The sequence below is a fragment of the Anomaloglossus baeobatrachus genome, chromosome 4, assembly GCF_048569485.1.
Source record: "Anomaloglossus baeobatrachus isolate aAnoBae1 chromosome 4, aAnoBae1.hap1, whole genome shotgun sequence".
Lineage (NCBI taxonomy): Eukaryota > Metazoa > Chordata > Amphibia > Anura > Aromobatidae > Anomaloglossus > Anomaloglossus baeobatrachus.
Genome location: NC_134356.1, coordinates 48,112,245 through 48,127,746, shown reverse-complemented (window position 1 = coordinate 48,127,746; position 15,502 = coordinate 48,112,245). Strand labels below are relative to the sequence as shown.

Sequence of the window (15,502 nt, the reverse complement as noted above, 5' to 3'; positions counted from 1 at the left end):
ACATCTCTGATGTCGCTGGATGCTAAGAAATCTCCTTGGGTCATTGACTGATCGCAGAGACTCCATGCAAAAAAAGCCGCACCTGAACATGCTTGTTGAGAAGCTTGAGATCCAGGTCGGAAGGCACCGTCCTTTTCGGGGACTAGGAAGAGATTTGAGTAGAAATCTCAGAACCGTTCCCAGTCGGGAACTGGTACAATTACTCCATTGGCCTGCAAGAATGCCACGGCCTGTGAGAAGACGGCGGCCTTGGAGCAGGGGGGAGGTGACAGAAAAAAAATCTGTTTGGCGGGCTGGATAGAATTCCATTCTGTAGCCGTGGGGATGGTATCCCACACCCACTGATCGAAGACGTGTTGGAACCACACGTCGCCCAAGCTTAAATTATCATCGGCTCTGTATTTTCGGGGCGGCCGGGACTCGAACTCGTGGAGCTGTGAGTTCATTGTTTCAAAGGCAGCAGCTTTACCACTGAGCTACTGCCTCTATTTGGGAGAGCCTGCCACCGACCAAGGCCATTACTGGCGCGGCCAGATAATCAAGAGGAGGCTGCCTTGGAGGCAGCAGCTCCTGCGGACTTCTGAGGACGCGGCTTCATGCGCCAGTTGGTTTACGGACCCTGGCTGAGTTAGTGGACGAGGCCTAGGGCTTAGAGGACGACCAGTTAGAGGGACGAAAGGAACGAAACCTCGACTGGTTCCTGCCCTGGGGGTTTGTGGCATGGAAGTACTCTTCCTGCCAAAAGCTTCCTTAATAATTTCATCCAGCTGTTCCCGAATAGACTGGTCCCAGCAAAAGGGAGCCCAGCAAGGAACTTCGTAAGAAGCATCTGCCTTCCGCTCTCGAAGCCACAGGAGCCTGCGGATAGCGAGGGAAGTAGCCGAGGCCACCGCAGTGCGGTGACAGTCTCCAGCATGGCAGACATGGCATAGGATGAAAAGACTAAAGCCTGGAAGATAAGGCAACCATTTCGGGCATAGAGTCCCTGGTGAGGGAATGCATCTCCTCCAGAGAAGCAGAGATGGCTTTGAGAGGCCGCACTGCTGCAAAAGATGGGGAGAACGAGGCCCCTGCCGCCTCATATTTAGGTTTGGCCAGAAGGTCAACCTGGCGGACAGTGGAATCCTTAGAGAGGTGCCGTCAGCCACTGATACAACAGTCCGGGCTGAAAGTCTAGACACCGAAGGATCCACCCTTGGTGAATGAGCCCACTCCTTGACCACCTCTGGTGGAAGGGGAAAACAGTCATGAGAACCATGCTTTGGGAAGCGTCTGTCAGGACGGGCTCTGGGCCTGGTCACAGTGGCTGAAAAACTGGAGTGGTTAAGGAACACACTCCTTGTTCTCTTAAGGTATACAGATGCTTTTCTGCCAGAGAGGGTTGCTCCTCTGATACTGGCGGATTGAGGTCCAGTACAAATATAATGGACGCAATCAAATCATTAGCATCTGCGTCACCTTCGGACAGATCAATGGTACATGAAGTAGCGTCCGAGCCCCTAGTAAAGGCATCCTCCTCGTCCTGCAAGTCAGCTCGTGAATCAGAGCTGCGGGACGAGGAAGGAAGGGGAACCTGTGTCTCCGTTTTAGGAGGACGGGGTCTGAGACCAGATGAAGAATCCTCTGTGAGCCTTGCTGAGCAAGCCGTAGCAGCAGAAGCGCCCTGAGAAAGGGGCTGATGCATGCTCAGCAGAGTCCGGGACAGCTGTCCCCTGGAGAGAGGGATTATACTCAAACCGGGGGTTCAGCCACCAGAGCCGGAACAGCCGGAGGGACCACTGATGAGCTTCCAGGCTGAGGGACCACTATGTTAGAGCAAGCATCACAATGTGGTTATGTGCTCGGTACAGGCAGTACGAGTCTACATGTAGTGCATAGTAAGAACAGCCTTGCAGCCTTGCTCTGATGTGAGACATGCTGCAGAAGTGGGGGCTCTGTCCAGAATGACCCCCAGCAGAGAAGAAGCATCTGCCTTCCACTCTGTGTCTAAGCAACTGCACAACCGGAGGTTGTGATTTGCCAGACTGTTTAACATAGGGACATCTCTGTGCCCTCCAGATCCCCCAGCCCAGGCCCTATTTGTCACAATGTGGAATGCAGCATTGAGAACGCTGATAAAATGGCGCCAGAGCGAGGAGAGGGGGCGGGGCCTACTCTGAGAGCGGGCTCCGGAGGGCAAATGAGGTATACAGGGGAGGGAATCTTTCCTCAGTGAGGAGTGTCCGCTCCCTGTGCTGAACAGCCGCTGGGCGGAGCCGCAGTGTCCCTCTGCATGACTGACATGCAGAGGCACTGAAACCGAAAGTAGGCCGCAACTGAAGCCGGGGCCTCGATTTTTACATGCGGCCGACGAGCAGGCACCCTCGGCGCGGTTCTCAGGAAAAACCCAGAGAACCGGCCGGAAATCACAGCAAAGTTAACAAACACACTCCCCCCTCAATAAATGTACAAGGGACCCCTGAATAACATCTCAATACTTAGCTTATGAGACGCAGGGCCATGTCCCTGGGGGGGGGGGGTAAACGCTCAGTCCGGCAGGATCCTGACAGGGCTGCGGATGGAGACCGGTCTCCTGCAAGCAGAGAGAACCGTGATGGCTCCCACTTCAAGCCAGAGCCCCAGGGGATGGTGAAGGAGCGCGGCATGTAAGGCTCCAGCCTTGTAAAGTCAACCTTAACAGCACCGCCGACACAGTGGGGTGAGAAGGGACATGCCGGGAGTCCAGACTGGACCCGCTTTTCTTCCAAATCTTGAAATCAAAAAATTAAAAATCAAAAATCAGAAAATGCATGTGTGTGTGTGACCTCCTGAACACAAAGCATTGAACTGGTTGGCTTTGTCATCCGGGGGGTGTATATGCTCGGAGGGAGGAGCTACACTTTTAGTGTAGTACTTTGTGTGTCCTCCGGAGGCAGAAGCTATACACCCATGGTCTGGGTCTCCCATAAGGAACGATGAAGAAAGAGAAAGAGAGAGAGAGAAAGAGAGAGAAAGAGAGAGAAAGAGAGAGAAAGAGAGAGAAAGAGAGAGAAAGAGAGAGAAAGAGAGAGAAAGAGAGAGAAAGAGAGAGAAAGAGAGAGAAAGAGAGAGAAGAGAAGAGAGAGAAAGAGAGAGAAAGGAGAGAGAAAGAGAGAGAAAGAGAGAGAAAGAGAGAGAAAGAGAGAGAAAGAGAGAGAAAAAGAGAGAAAGAGAGAGAAAGAGAGAGAAAGAGAGAAAAGAGAGAGAAAAGAGAGAGAGAGAAAAAAAAAAAAAAAAAGTATCCGGATCGTGCACCCCGGATACTGGTCGGTCTCGGATCGGAACCTCGAACCGTGCGGATCTGGATTTTGCGGATCCGGGTCCGCTCAACACTAGTTGTAAGGGGTCACCGGTTCTGAATCGAAGCTGCAGCCCTTTCGTTCTGAGCATCCGTGGGGTCCTAAAACGGGACCCGCCATTGTTCATGCTTTATCGCAACCCCCCCCACTTATTGAATATGTTGCAGTTCGCTGCACAATGGGGAGGTTGGGAACGCTGCTAAGAAGGTATGATGAGATGTGAGGGGGCTGCAGTGCTTATGAATGCGGCCGCCCCTTCATCCCAGGTATCTTTTTTGTCCTAGGGATCAGACCACCACCGATCATAAAGGGATGGCAAATCTTTGCAATATACTATCACCTTTTTTAAAAGGGCTTGTGCCACAATGAAAGTGGCCATAGACTGCTATCATCCCTTAAAGGGGTTATCATTCCTTTTTTTTTGTTTCTTGAGATAAGCTGCTAAAGGGTTAAATTTAGACTGCTTATCCTATAGCAACTGTGTTCCCATTTGATTAACTCTAATGGGGCATGCTTATATTGAAAGGAACACTTTTTTTTCACCATTGGAGTGGCGCTTTAAATGTAAGTCCTCTGCCCCCGGTCTTATATTCATTCTCCAGTGGCTTCACCTTTTCTCGGCGCCGCTTCGGTCCCATGGGGCCATCTTGTGCGGGGTAACTTCTGACTGGCCAGAAGTTACATCACAAGTGCTCAATACAAGTCTATGAGAGTCAGAACGAGGCTCCCATAGACTTGTATTGAGTTGAGACCTCTGGCGCGCTCCATAAAACACTGGAGCTGCTGGCAGGACACAAACTGCTGGAGACTGACCAGAGCAGCTGACAGAACAGATCAAGACAGTGGCAAGTGAGAATAAGACAGGGGGTGGGGGACTTACATTAAGGCCACGTGCACTCGATGAGTATTTGATCATTATTTAACATCAGTATTTGTAGCCAAACCAGGAGTGGGTGATAAATCCAGCAGTGGTGCCCGTGTTTCTATTATACTTTTCCTCTGACTGTTCCTCTCCTGGTTTTGGCTACAAATACAAAGGTAAAAAAAATCACCAAATACTCAATGAGTGCACAGGGCCTTAAAGCACCACTCCAGCACTGAAATAAAAAGGTAAAAACACTGGAGTGGTTCTTTAAAGTGGGTACTCAGGACTTTTTCTTTTTTCCCCCCATGAGGTTGGGCACTTATTGGCAACCCCCCCCAAAGAAGTCCACGCGAAACGTGCGTTGGGGTTCTTGGAGCTACTCATACTACCTCCTAGTCAGTGGGGGGGTGTAAGTGTAATTTTTACTGTGAGCGGCTGTTTACCTTGCATCTGCACTTTATGAGGGGTGGTGATCAGTAGCCCTATATATGTGCTGCTTCATTTTTTCTGCTAATGCACATGAGCACTTTTTTGTGGACTAGGTACCCCCCCCCAATTATTGTATACATTGCTGCTAACTTGCATAGGCACTTTATTCCCCACCTATCTATTTTTGTGCTTTGTTCTTTGTCAGCGTTTGGGTGTCCTCTCCCCCTTTGTTGTATCCTCACCAGCACTTGTTGTCTCAGTATATACGCTATTGGTGTTTTTATGATTGATTCATTAATAAAGAAGGGAATTTTGTTTACTTACCGTAAATTCCTTTTCTTCTAGCTCTAATTGGGAGACCCAGACAATTGGGGTGTATAGGCTATGCCTCCGGAGGCCGCACAAAGTATTACACTCAAAAGTGTTAAGCCCCTCCCCTTCTGCCTATACACCCCCGTGCTCCCACGGGCTCCTCAGTTTTGGTGCAAAAGCAAGAAGGAGGAAAAAGAATTATAAACTGGGGTAAAGTAACTTCAATCCGAAGGAATATCGGAGAACTGAAACCATTCAACATGAACAACATGTGTACACAAAAAAACAGGGGCGGTGTGCTGGGTCTCCCAATTAGAGCTAGAAGAAAAGGAATTTACGGTAAGTAAAACAAAATTCCCTTCTTCTTTGTCGCTCTATTGGGAGACCCAGACAATTGGGACGTCCAAAAGCAGTCCCTGGGTGGTAAAATAATACCTCGTAAGAGCCGTAAAACGGCCTCTTCCTACAGGTGGGCAACCGCCGCCTGAAGGACTCGTCTACCTAGGCTGGCATCCGCCGAAGCATAGGTATGCACCTGATAGTGCTTCGTGAAAGTGTGGCAGGCTCGACCAGGTAGCCGCCTGACACACCTGCTGAGCCGTAGCCTGGTGCCTCAAAGCCCAGGACGCGCCCACGGCTCTGGTAGAATGGGCCTTCAGCCCTGAGGGAACCGGAAGCCCAGCCGAACGGTAAGCTTCGGCTTCGATAATTGGCTCCTTGATCCACCGAGCCAGGGTTGATTTGGAAGCCTGTGACCCTTTACGCTGGCCAGCGACAAGGACAAAGAGTGCATCCGAGCGGCGCAGGGGCGCCGTACGAGAAATGTAGACTCTGAGTGCTCTCACCAAATCTAACAAGTGCAAATCCCTTTCACATTGGTGAACTGGATGAGGACAAAAAGAAGGTAAGGAGATATCCTGATTGAGATGAAAGGGGGATACCACCTTAGGGAGAAATTCCGGAACCGGACGCAGAACCACCTTGTCCTGGTGAAACACCAGGAAAGGGGCTTTGCATGACAGCGCTGCTAGCTCAGACACTCTCCGAAGTGAAGTGACTGCTACTAGAAAAACCCCTTTCTGCGAAAGGCGTGAGAGAGAAATATCCCTCATTGGCTCGAATGGTGGTTTCTGAAGAACCGTCAGCACCCTGTTCAGATCCCAGGGTTCTAACGGCCGCTTGTATGGAGGGACGATGTGACAAACCCCCTGCAGGAACGTGCGTACCTGTGGAAGTCTGGCTAGGCGCTTCTGGAAAAAACACAGAGAGCGCCGAGACTTGTCCCTTAAGGGAGCCGAGCGACAAACCCTTTTCCAGTCCAGATTGAAGTAATAAACGCGGCCGCCGTAAAAGCGCGGCCTGCGTGGAAGTCCCCGGCGCACTACAAGTCCCAGCCGCGCCGCAGTGTTTCCAAGGCAGCGGCGGTCAATGCGGCAGTCCCTATACATAAACACACTCAGCAACGCTGAGTGTGTAATGGCACATATTAACCCGGTCAGCGCCGCGGTCCCCGGTGCACTAGCACACCCAGCAAAGCTGGAGTGTTGCTGTGCGCGGTCCCCACGGGGACACAGAGTACCTCCAAGTAGCAGGGCCATGTCCCTGAACGATACCCGGCTCCTATCCAGCAGGCTCCACAGGAGTTGTGGATGAAGCACGGTCTCATGTGCCTGGAGACCGATAGGATCCCACTTCCACCAGAACCCTGAGGGGGATGGGGAAGGAAAACAGCATGTGGGCTCCAGCCTCCGTACCCGCAATGGATACCTCAACCTTACAACACCACCGACAAGAGTGGGGTGAGAAGGGAGCATGCTGGGGGCCCTATATGGGCCCACTTTTCTTCCATCCGACATGGTCAGCAGCTGCTGCTGACCAATCTGTGGAGCTGTGCGTGCGTGTCTGACCTCCTTCGCACAAAGCAAAAAACTGAGGAGCCCGTGGGAGCACGGGGGTGTATAGGCAGAAGGGGAGGGGCTTAACACTTTTGAGTGTAATACTTTGTGCGGCCTCCGGAGGCATAGCCTATACACCCCAATTGTCTGGGTCTCCCAATAGAGCGACAAAGAAATTATATATTTTTCACTGAGGTAGTTTTTGGACTCGCTTCTCTTTTTACAGGTTTATATACTTATTGGCAGGTATTTGCTTTTGCTGCTCTGTGACTATCTCTCCTGGCTCTGAGCGGTTCCGGACGGCTTCTAGTGGCAATTATTAACCTGCATAAAAAAGGCAAAGGATCCAGCACTTCTAAAATACCTGTGACTTTAATCCAATGATTAAATAATTGTTCAGGACCGTAAAATCATAAGCGGTTTACACATTTTGAGGCAATTGCGCCTCTTTATGATAACCTCATTTTCCTTCATCCAGTGACATAGCAGTTCCTTTTCTTCTGCGCTGCTGACAAGGAATGACTGCCGGCGTCCCTGTTCACTGACAGATGGCTTCCCGCTGCATTAAGCTGAGACATCTGCCAGTCAACTGGACGTCGGCAGTCACAACCCAGGAAAGATCGATGCAGGGCAGCACAGGCAGTGAGTTAGCAGGAATGACTGCCGACGTCCTGTTCAGTGACAGATGGCGGCTGAGACATCTGCCAGTCAACAGGACGTCGGCAGTCACAGTCCAAGTGAGATCGTTGCAGGGCGGCACAGGCAGTTAGTTACCAGGAATGACTGCCAACATCCTGTTCACTGACAGGCAGCTTCCCGCTGCATTAGGCTGAGACATCTGCCAGTCAACAGGAAGTCGGCAGTCACAGCCCAGGAAAGATCGATGCAGGGCAGTACAGGCAGTGAGTTAGCAGGAATGACTGCCGACGTCCTGCTCATTGACAACTTCCCATTACATTAGGCTGAGACATCTGCCAGTCAACAGGACGTCGGCAGTCACAGCCCAGGAAAGATCGTTGCTTGTTGGCACAGGTAATTGCTTGCAAAAAAGTGCCTAGTCCCATAGAAGAAAAAAATAGAGAAAAAGTCCCGGATAAACTCAAACGTAAATATGCCCCGATAGGGTTAGCCAAATGGGGACACTATTGTTTTTGGATAAGCAATCTAAATTTCATTATTTAGCCGCTTATCTAAAAAAAAAACAAAACCAAAGCAGGACTTCAGCTGCCCCCTTAGCCCTGCGGGTTATGGAGAAGATGATATAAATGAGAGCTATTTTGATAAAATTCTCCAAAACTGTCCACACAGCCGCACTGACGGGGATATAAAACTACAATGTGAAGATGTGAAACTGCAAAAAACTTCGCCATCAATATTAAGACGGTAAAGTACGAAAACAAACCTGGAGGGCTCCTACCTTTGCCCGTGGAGGAACTCCAGATCCGGATGGTTTGATCTTTGCTGCCCGAGGCCAGGTAGCAGCCCTTGTTCTCAGACTCCGGCAGGAGATCGCCGTTGGTTGCATTTGGTTCTTCTCCTCCTGATGAAAAGCAACAGAGAATCTATATCAAAACCAGCACGGCTTGAAAGAGGCGCTGCAGAGGTGAAGGATTAGCCATGCACCCCTATATCTTCCATTCTTTTTTAGCATTTCTTACAAAGAGACTAACAGATTTAAAAGGATTGCTGGACGGCCGGCCTGAAATATTCATACACCGCCGTGCAGGTAACATTCACTGATCCCTTGTTCCGCCTAATATTAACATTCGTAGTGCACAATGCGAGGCTCGGATCATACCGTGCGGCTGACGGAGAGCTGGAAGGGTCAAAAAGGTGGGGGAAAGAGGTGGAGAAGAAACAACAGGGGTTTCTATAGATATTAGATAAAAAATGGAGCTGGAAAAGGAACCGGTCCGTCCAGTTGTACCGCAAGTGGATTCCATCGTTGTATCTGTGATCATTGTGGGTCCGACCCTAAAGGGCACTTTACACGCTGCGACATTGCTAGTGATCGCACTCGCCCCCGTCGTTTGTGCGTCACGGGCAAATCGCTGCCCATGGCACACAATATTGCTAGGATGCGTCACACGTACTTCCCTTCCTAGAGACATCGCTCTGGGCGGTGAACAACCTCTTTTTTAAGGGGGAGGTTCATGCGCAGTCACAGAGACGTCACACAGCGGCCCAATAGAAGCGGAGGGGTGGAGAGCAGCCGCATTAACGACATGCCCACCTCGTTGCCGGAGGACGCAGGTAAGGTGTTGTTCATTGTTCCTGCGGTGTCACACGTAGCGATGTATGCTGCCTCAGGAATGACGAACAACCTGCGTCCAGCAACGATATTTGGGAAATGAACGACGTGTCAACGATCAACGATTTGGTGAGTATTTTTGATCGTTAGCGGACGCTCGTAGGTGTCACACGCAACGGTGTCGCTAATGAGGCCGGATGCCCGTCACGAATTCCATGACCCCAACTATATTTTGTTAGCGATGTCCGTTGCGTGTAAAGTGGCCTTAAGATTCTGCAGAACAAAGGGGCCATTGTGCTTATGGCAAATGTCAACTGAAGCCTAGATAAGACAGATGAAGGAGAAAGCCGTCAGCCGAATACTCCTATGGCCGACAGCTGTTTCTTCAGAGATCTCCTAAACACATGCATGGTAGGTTATGCCTGGTGCAATCAAAAGAATTGGGCATGCCAAAATCCAACATGTCTGACCCTTCTCCTCTCCTCTCCAATCTGCCAGTCGTGATGCATAAGTTGTGACACCCCCATTCACATAGCATATATGGTTTGTCTTGTTGAAATCAGCATTTTCAGCCGGCATGAATCTAAAGTGTATATCCAGCATAAGAATCTCTGGGGAAAAGCTGTAATCCATAAACTCCTGGACACTGTAATAATGACACTTTTAGGGCAATTACAATGTGGTTTTCTGGGCCTTAGGATCAGTGCCTTGCAAAAGTATTCATCCCCCTTGGCATTTTCGTGTTTTACTATCTCACAACTTGGAATTTCCCGTTTTTTATTTTTTGAGGGTTTGCATCCATTCATGTAAGGAACATGCCGACAACTGTGAACATTTGTTTTTCTTTTTAATGTGAAGCAAACAACAAATAGGACAAGAGAACTGAAAACTTCAGTATGCATAACTATTCACCCCCCCCCCTAAAGTCAGTACTTTGTAAAGCCTCCTTTTGCAGCAATTACAGCTAGAAGTCGCTTTGGATAAGTCTCTAGGACATTTCGACATCTTGTCCCTGGGATTTGTGCCCATTTCTCAAGGCAAAACTGCTCCAGCTCCTTCAGGTTAGATGGTTTCCTCTGGTGAGCAGCAATCTTCAAGTCTGACCACAGATTCTCAATTGGATTAAGGTCTGGGCTGTGACTAGGCCGCTCCAACTACTCAAGTGTTGCTTTAGCAGTAGCTTTGGGTCATTATCTTGTTGGAAGGTGAACCTCCGTAACAGTCTAAAATCACTGACAGTGACTGAAAACAAGTTTTGATCAAGAATATCCCTGTATTTTGCACCATCCATCTTCCACATGACTTCTACCATTTTGCCTGTCCCTGGTGCCAAAAAGCATCCCCACAGCATGATGCTGCCACCAACATGTTTCACTGTGGGGATGGTGTTCTTAGAGTGATGAACTGTTTTGGTTTGGTGCCAGACCCAGTGTCTACCTTGAGGGGCCAAAAAGTTCATTTTTGGTCTCATCTGACCACAGCACCTTCCTCAGTACATATTTTGGAGTCTCCCACGTCTTATGGCAAAATCAAAATGAGCCTTGCAATTTTGGCTCTATAAAGGCTTTTTCTGGCCACGCTTCCATAAAGGCTTGCTCCATGGAGTGTATGGCTTACTGTGGTCAAACTGACAGATACTGGAGTCTCTCCTCTAGCTCCTTCAGGGTTATCTTTGGTCTCTGTGCTGCCTCTCTGATTAATTCCCTCCTTGCTTGGGCTGAGAGTTTAGGTGGGTGTCCCTCTTATTGGAAGGTTTGTTGTGGTACCATGTTCTTTCCATTTGATAATGGATTTGATGGTGCTAAGGGGGAACATCAGGGATTGGGGTATTTGTTTTAGAACGCAACACTGATTTGTACTTCTTGATAACTTTGTCCCTAACTTGTCTGGTGATTTACTTGGCCTTCATGGTGTTGTTTGGAGATCTCCTTGGCTTTCATGGTGTTGTTTGGAGATCTCCTTGGTCTTCATGGTGTTGTTGGGAGATCTCCTTGGTCTTCATGGTGGTTGTTGGGAGATCTCCTTGGTCTTCATGGTGGTTGTTGGGAGATCTCCTTGGTCTTCATGGTGGTTGTTGGGAGATCTCCTTGGTCTTCATGTTGGTTGTTGGAAGATCTCCTTGGTCTTCATGGTGTTGTTGGGAGATCTCCTTGGTCTTCATGGTGTTGTTGGGAGATCCCCTTGGTCTTCATGGTGTTGTTGGGAGATCTCCTTGGTCTTCATGGTGTTGTTGGGAGATCTCCTTGGTCTTCATGGTGTTGTTTGATCATCTCCTTGGTCTTCATGGTGTTGTTTGGAGATCTCCTTGGTCTTCATGGGATTGCTTCGTTAGTGGTACTTCTTGCTGAATAGTGTTGCAGCCTTTCATAAAAGGTGCGTTTATACTGACAGACACAGGTGGGCTTCCTTTCACTAAGCATGTGACCTATGAAGGTAATTGCTTGACCCAGAAATTTTTAGGGGCTTCATAGCGGAAGTGGTAAATACATATGCACATGGCAATTTATTTTATCCCATAAGTTTAATATTTGCCTGTATTTTTCTCACTTCCCTTTTCCAACTTAAACTATTTAGTGCTGATGCATCACACACAAACTTGGATTACTAAAACATTAAAAACATAGGTTGTGTCGGATTCAGATTGCTATAAAATATTTACTTTAGCTCACAAAATGTCTGTCTACTGTCTCACCCAGGAAGAAGGGAATTTTGTTTACTTACCGTAAATTCCTTTTCTTCTAGCTCCTATTGGGAGACCCAGACAATTGGGTGTATAGCTTCTGCCTCCGGAGGCCACACAAAGTATTACACTTTAAAAAGTGTAACCCCTCCCCTCTGCCTATACACCCCCCCGTGCATCACGGGCTCCTCAGTTTTGGTGCAAAAGCAGGAAGGAGGATACTTATAAATTGGTCTAAGGTAAATTCAATCCGAAGGATGTTCGGAGAACTGAAAACCATGAACCAAAAGAACAATTCAACATGAACAACATGTGTACACAAAAGAACAACAGCCCGAAGGGAACAGGGGCGGGTGCTGGGTCTCCCAATAGGAGCTAGAAGAAAAGGAATTTACGGTAAGTAAACAAAATTCCCTTCTTCTTTGTCGCTCCATTGGGAGACCCAGACAATTGGGACGTCCAAAAGCAGTCCCTGGGTGGGTAAAAGAATACCTCATAATAGAGCCGTAAAACGGCCCGTTCCTACAGGTGGGCAACCGCCGCCTGAAGGACTCGTCTACCTAGGCTGGCATCCGCCGAAGCATAGGCATGCACCTGATAGTGTTTCGTGAAAGTGTGCAGACTAGACCAGGTAGCTGCCTGACACACCTGCTGAGCCGTCGCCCGGTGCCGCAATGCCCAGGACGCACCCACGGCTCTGGTAGAATGGGCTTTCAGCCCTGAAGGAATCGGAAGCCCAGAAGAACGGTAGGCTTCAAAAATCGGTTCCTTGATCCACCGAGCCAAGGTTGACTTGGAAGCCTGCGAACCCTTACGCTGGCCAGCGACAAGGACAAAGAGCGCATCAGAACGGCGCAGTGGCGTCGTGCGAGACACGTAGATCCGGAGTGCTCTCACTAGATCTAACAAATGCAAATCCTTTTCACATTGGTGAATTGGATGAGGGCAAAATGAAGGTAAGGAAATATCCTGATTGAGATGAAAAGGGGACACCACTTTGGGGAGAAAGTCCGGGACCGGACGCAGAACCACCTTATCCTGGTGAAATACCAGGAAGGGGGCTTTGCATGACAGCGCTGCAAGCTCTGACACTCTTCGGAGTGATGTGACTGCCACTAGAAATGCCACCTTCTGCGAAAGACGTGATAGAGAGACATCCTTCAGCGGCTCGAAAGGTGGTTTCTGAAGAGCCCGTAGAACCCTGTTGAGATCCCAGGGTTCCAGTGGACGCTTGTAAGGTGGAACTATGTGACAAGCTCCCTGCAGGAACGTGCGGACCTGCGGAAGCCTGGCTAGACGCTTTTGAAAAAACACGGAAAGCGCCGAGACTTGTCCCTTGAGAGAGCCGAGAGACAAACCCTTGTCCATTCCAGATTGAAGGAAGGAAAGAAACGTGGGTAAGGCAAACGGCCAGGGGGTAAACTCCTTATCAGAGCACCAGGCTAAGAAGATCCTCCAAGCCCTGTGATAGATCTTGGCTGACGTTGGTTTCCTGGCCTGTCTCATAGTGGCAATGACCTCTTGAGATAACCCTGAGGACGCTAGGAGCCAGGACTCAATGGCCACACAGTCAGGTTGAGGGCCGCAGAATTCAGATGGAAAAATGGCCCTTGAGACAGCAAGTCTGGTCGGTCTGGGAGCGCCCACGGTTGACCCACCGTGAGGTGCCACAAGTCCGGGTACCACGACCTCCTCGGCCAGTCTGGAGCGACGAGGATGGCGCGGCGGCAGTCGGACCTGATCTTGCGCAACACTCTGGGCAGCATTGCCAGAGGAGGGAATACATAAGGCAGTCGAAACTGCGACCAATCCTGAACTAAGGCGTCCGCCGCCAGAGCTCTGTGATCCTGAGACCGTGCCATGAATGCCGGGACTTTGTTGTTGTGCCGAGACGCCATTAGATCGACGTCCGGCGTTCCCCAGCGGCAACAGATCTCTTGAAACACGTCCGGGTGAAGAGACCATTCCCCTGCGTCCATGCCCTGGCGACTGAGAAAGTCTGCTTCCCAGTTTTCTACGCCTGGGATGTGAACCGCGGAGATGGTGGAGGCTGTGGCCTCCGCCCACAGCAGAATCCGCCGAACTTCTTGGAAGGCTTGACGACTGCGAGTGCCGCCCTGGTGGTTGATGTACGCGACCGCCGTGGCGTTGTCCGACTGTATGCGGATCTGCCTGCCCTCCAGCCACCGATGGAACGCTTTTAGGGCTAGATACACTGCCCTTATCTCCAGAACATTGATCTGAAGGGAGGACTCTGTCGGAGACCAGGTTCCCTGAGCCTTGTGGTGGAGAAAAACCGCTCCCCACCCTGACAGACTCGCGTCCGTCGTGACCACAGCCCAGGATGGGGGCAGGAAAGATTTTCCCTTCGACAGGGAAGTGGGAAGAAGCCACCTGTGAAGAGAGGTCTTGGCTGCCAGAGAAAGAGATGTTCCTGTCTAAGGACGTCGACCTCTTGTCCAATTTGCTGAGAATGTCCCATTGGAGTGGACGCAGATGAAACTGCGCAAAGGGAACTGCCTCCATTGCTGCCACCATCTTCCCCAGGAAGTGCATGAGGCGCCTCAAGGGGTGTGACTGGGCCCGAAGGAGAGATTGCACCCCTGTTTGCAGCGAACGCTGTTTGTCCAGCGGTAGCTTGACTATCGCTGAGAGAGTATGAAACTCCATCCCGAGGTAAGTCAGTGATTGGGTCGGAGTCAATTTTGACTTTGGGAAATTGATGATCCACCCGAACCTCTGGACCGTCTCCAGAGCCACGGTCAGACTGTGTTGACATGCCACCCGGGAGGGTGCCTTGACTAGGAGATCGTCTAAGTAAGGGATCACTGAGTGGCCCTGAGAATGTAGGACCGCCACCACGGATGCCATGACCTTGGTGAAGACCCGTGGGGCTGTCGCCAGGCCGAAAGGCAGTGCCACAAACTGAAGGTGTTCGTCCCCAATGGCGAAACGCAGGAAGCGTTGATGCTCTGGAGCGATCGGCACGTGGAGATAGGCATCCCTGATGTCGATTGATGCCAGGAAGTCTCCTTGGGACATCGAAGCGATGACAGAGCGGAGGGATTCCATGCGAAACCGCCTGGTTCTCACATGTCTGTTGAGCAATTTGAGGTCCAAAACGGGACGGAATGAACCGTCCTTTTTTGGTACCACGAACAGGTTCGAGTAAAAGCCCCGACCACGTTCCTGAAGGGGAACGGGGATCACAACTCCTTCTGTCTTCAGAGTGTCCACCGCCTGAAAAAGTGCAACGGTTCGCTCGGGGGGCGGTGATGTTCTGAAAAAACGAGTCGGAGGACGAGAGCTGAACTCTATCCTGTAACCGTGAGACAGAATGTCCCTCACCCATCGGTCTTGGACATGTGGCCACCAGGCGTCGCAAAAGCGGGAGAGCCTGCCACCGACCGAGGATGCGGTTTGGGGAGGCCGAAAGTCATGAGGAGGCCGCCTTGGAGACGGTGCCTCCGGCGGTCTTTGGAGGACGTGACTTAGACCGCCATGCAGAAGAGTTTCTCTGGCTCTTCTGTGGCCTGTTGGACGATGAGGATTGGGACCTGGCTGAGGGCCGAAAGGACCGAAACCTCGCTTGAATTTTTCGTTGCTGAGGTCTCTTTGGTTTGGGCTGGGGTAAGGACGAGTCCTTTCCCTTGGATTGCTTAATAATTTCATCCAATTGTTCGCCAAACAATCGGTCGCCAGAAAAGGGCAAACCGGTCAAGAACTTCTTGGAAGCAGAGTCTGCCTTCCATT

At 50.3% G+C, this 15,502-nt stretch overlaps 1 protein-coding gene across 1 annotated transcript in view; it reads right to left on the bottom strand.

Annotated features, from left to right (window-relative positions):
• GEMIN5 (gem nuclear organelle associated protein 5) overlaps positions 1 to 15,502 on the bottom strand; it is a 167,321-nt gene that overhangs the window by 122,663 nt on the left and 29,156 nt on the right. The window contains 1 exon segment of the mRNA XM_075344305.1: positions 8,236 to 8,358. Coding sequence (XP_075200420.1) covers positions 8,236 to 8,358 — 123 coding nt within the window.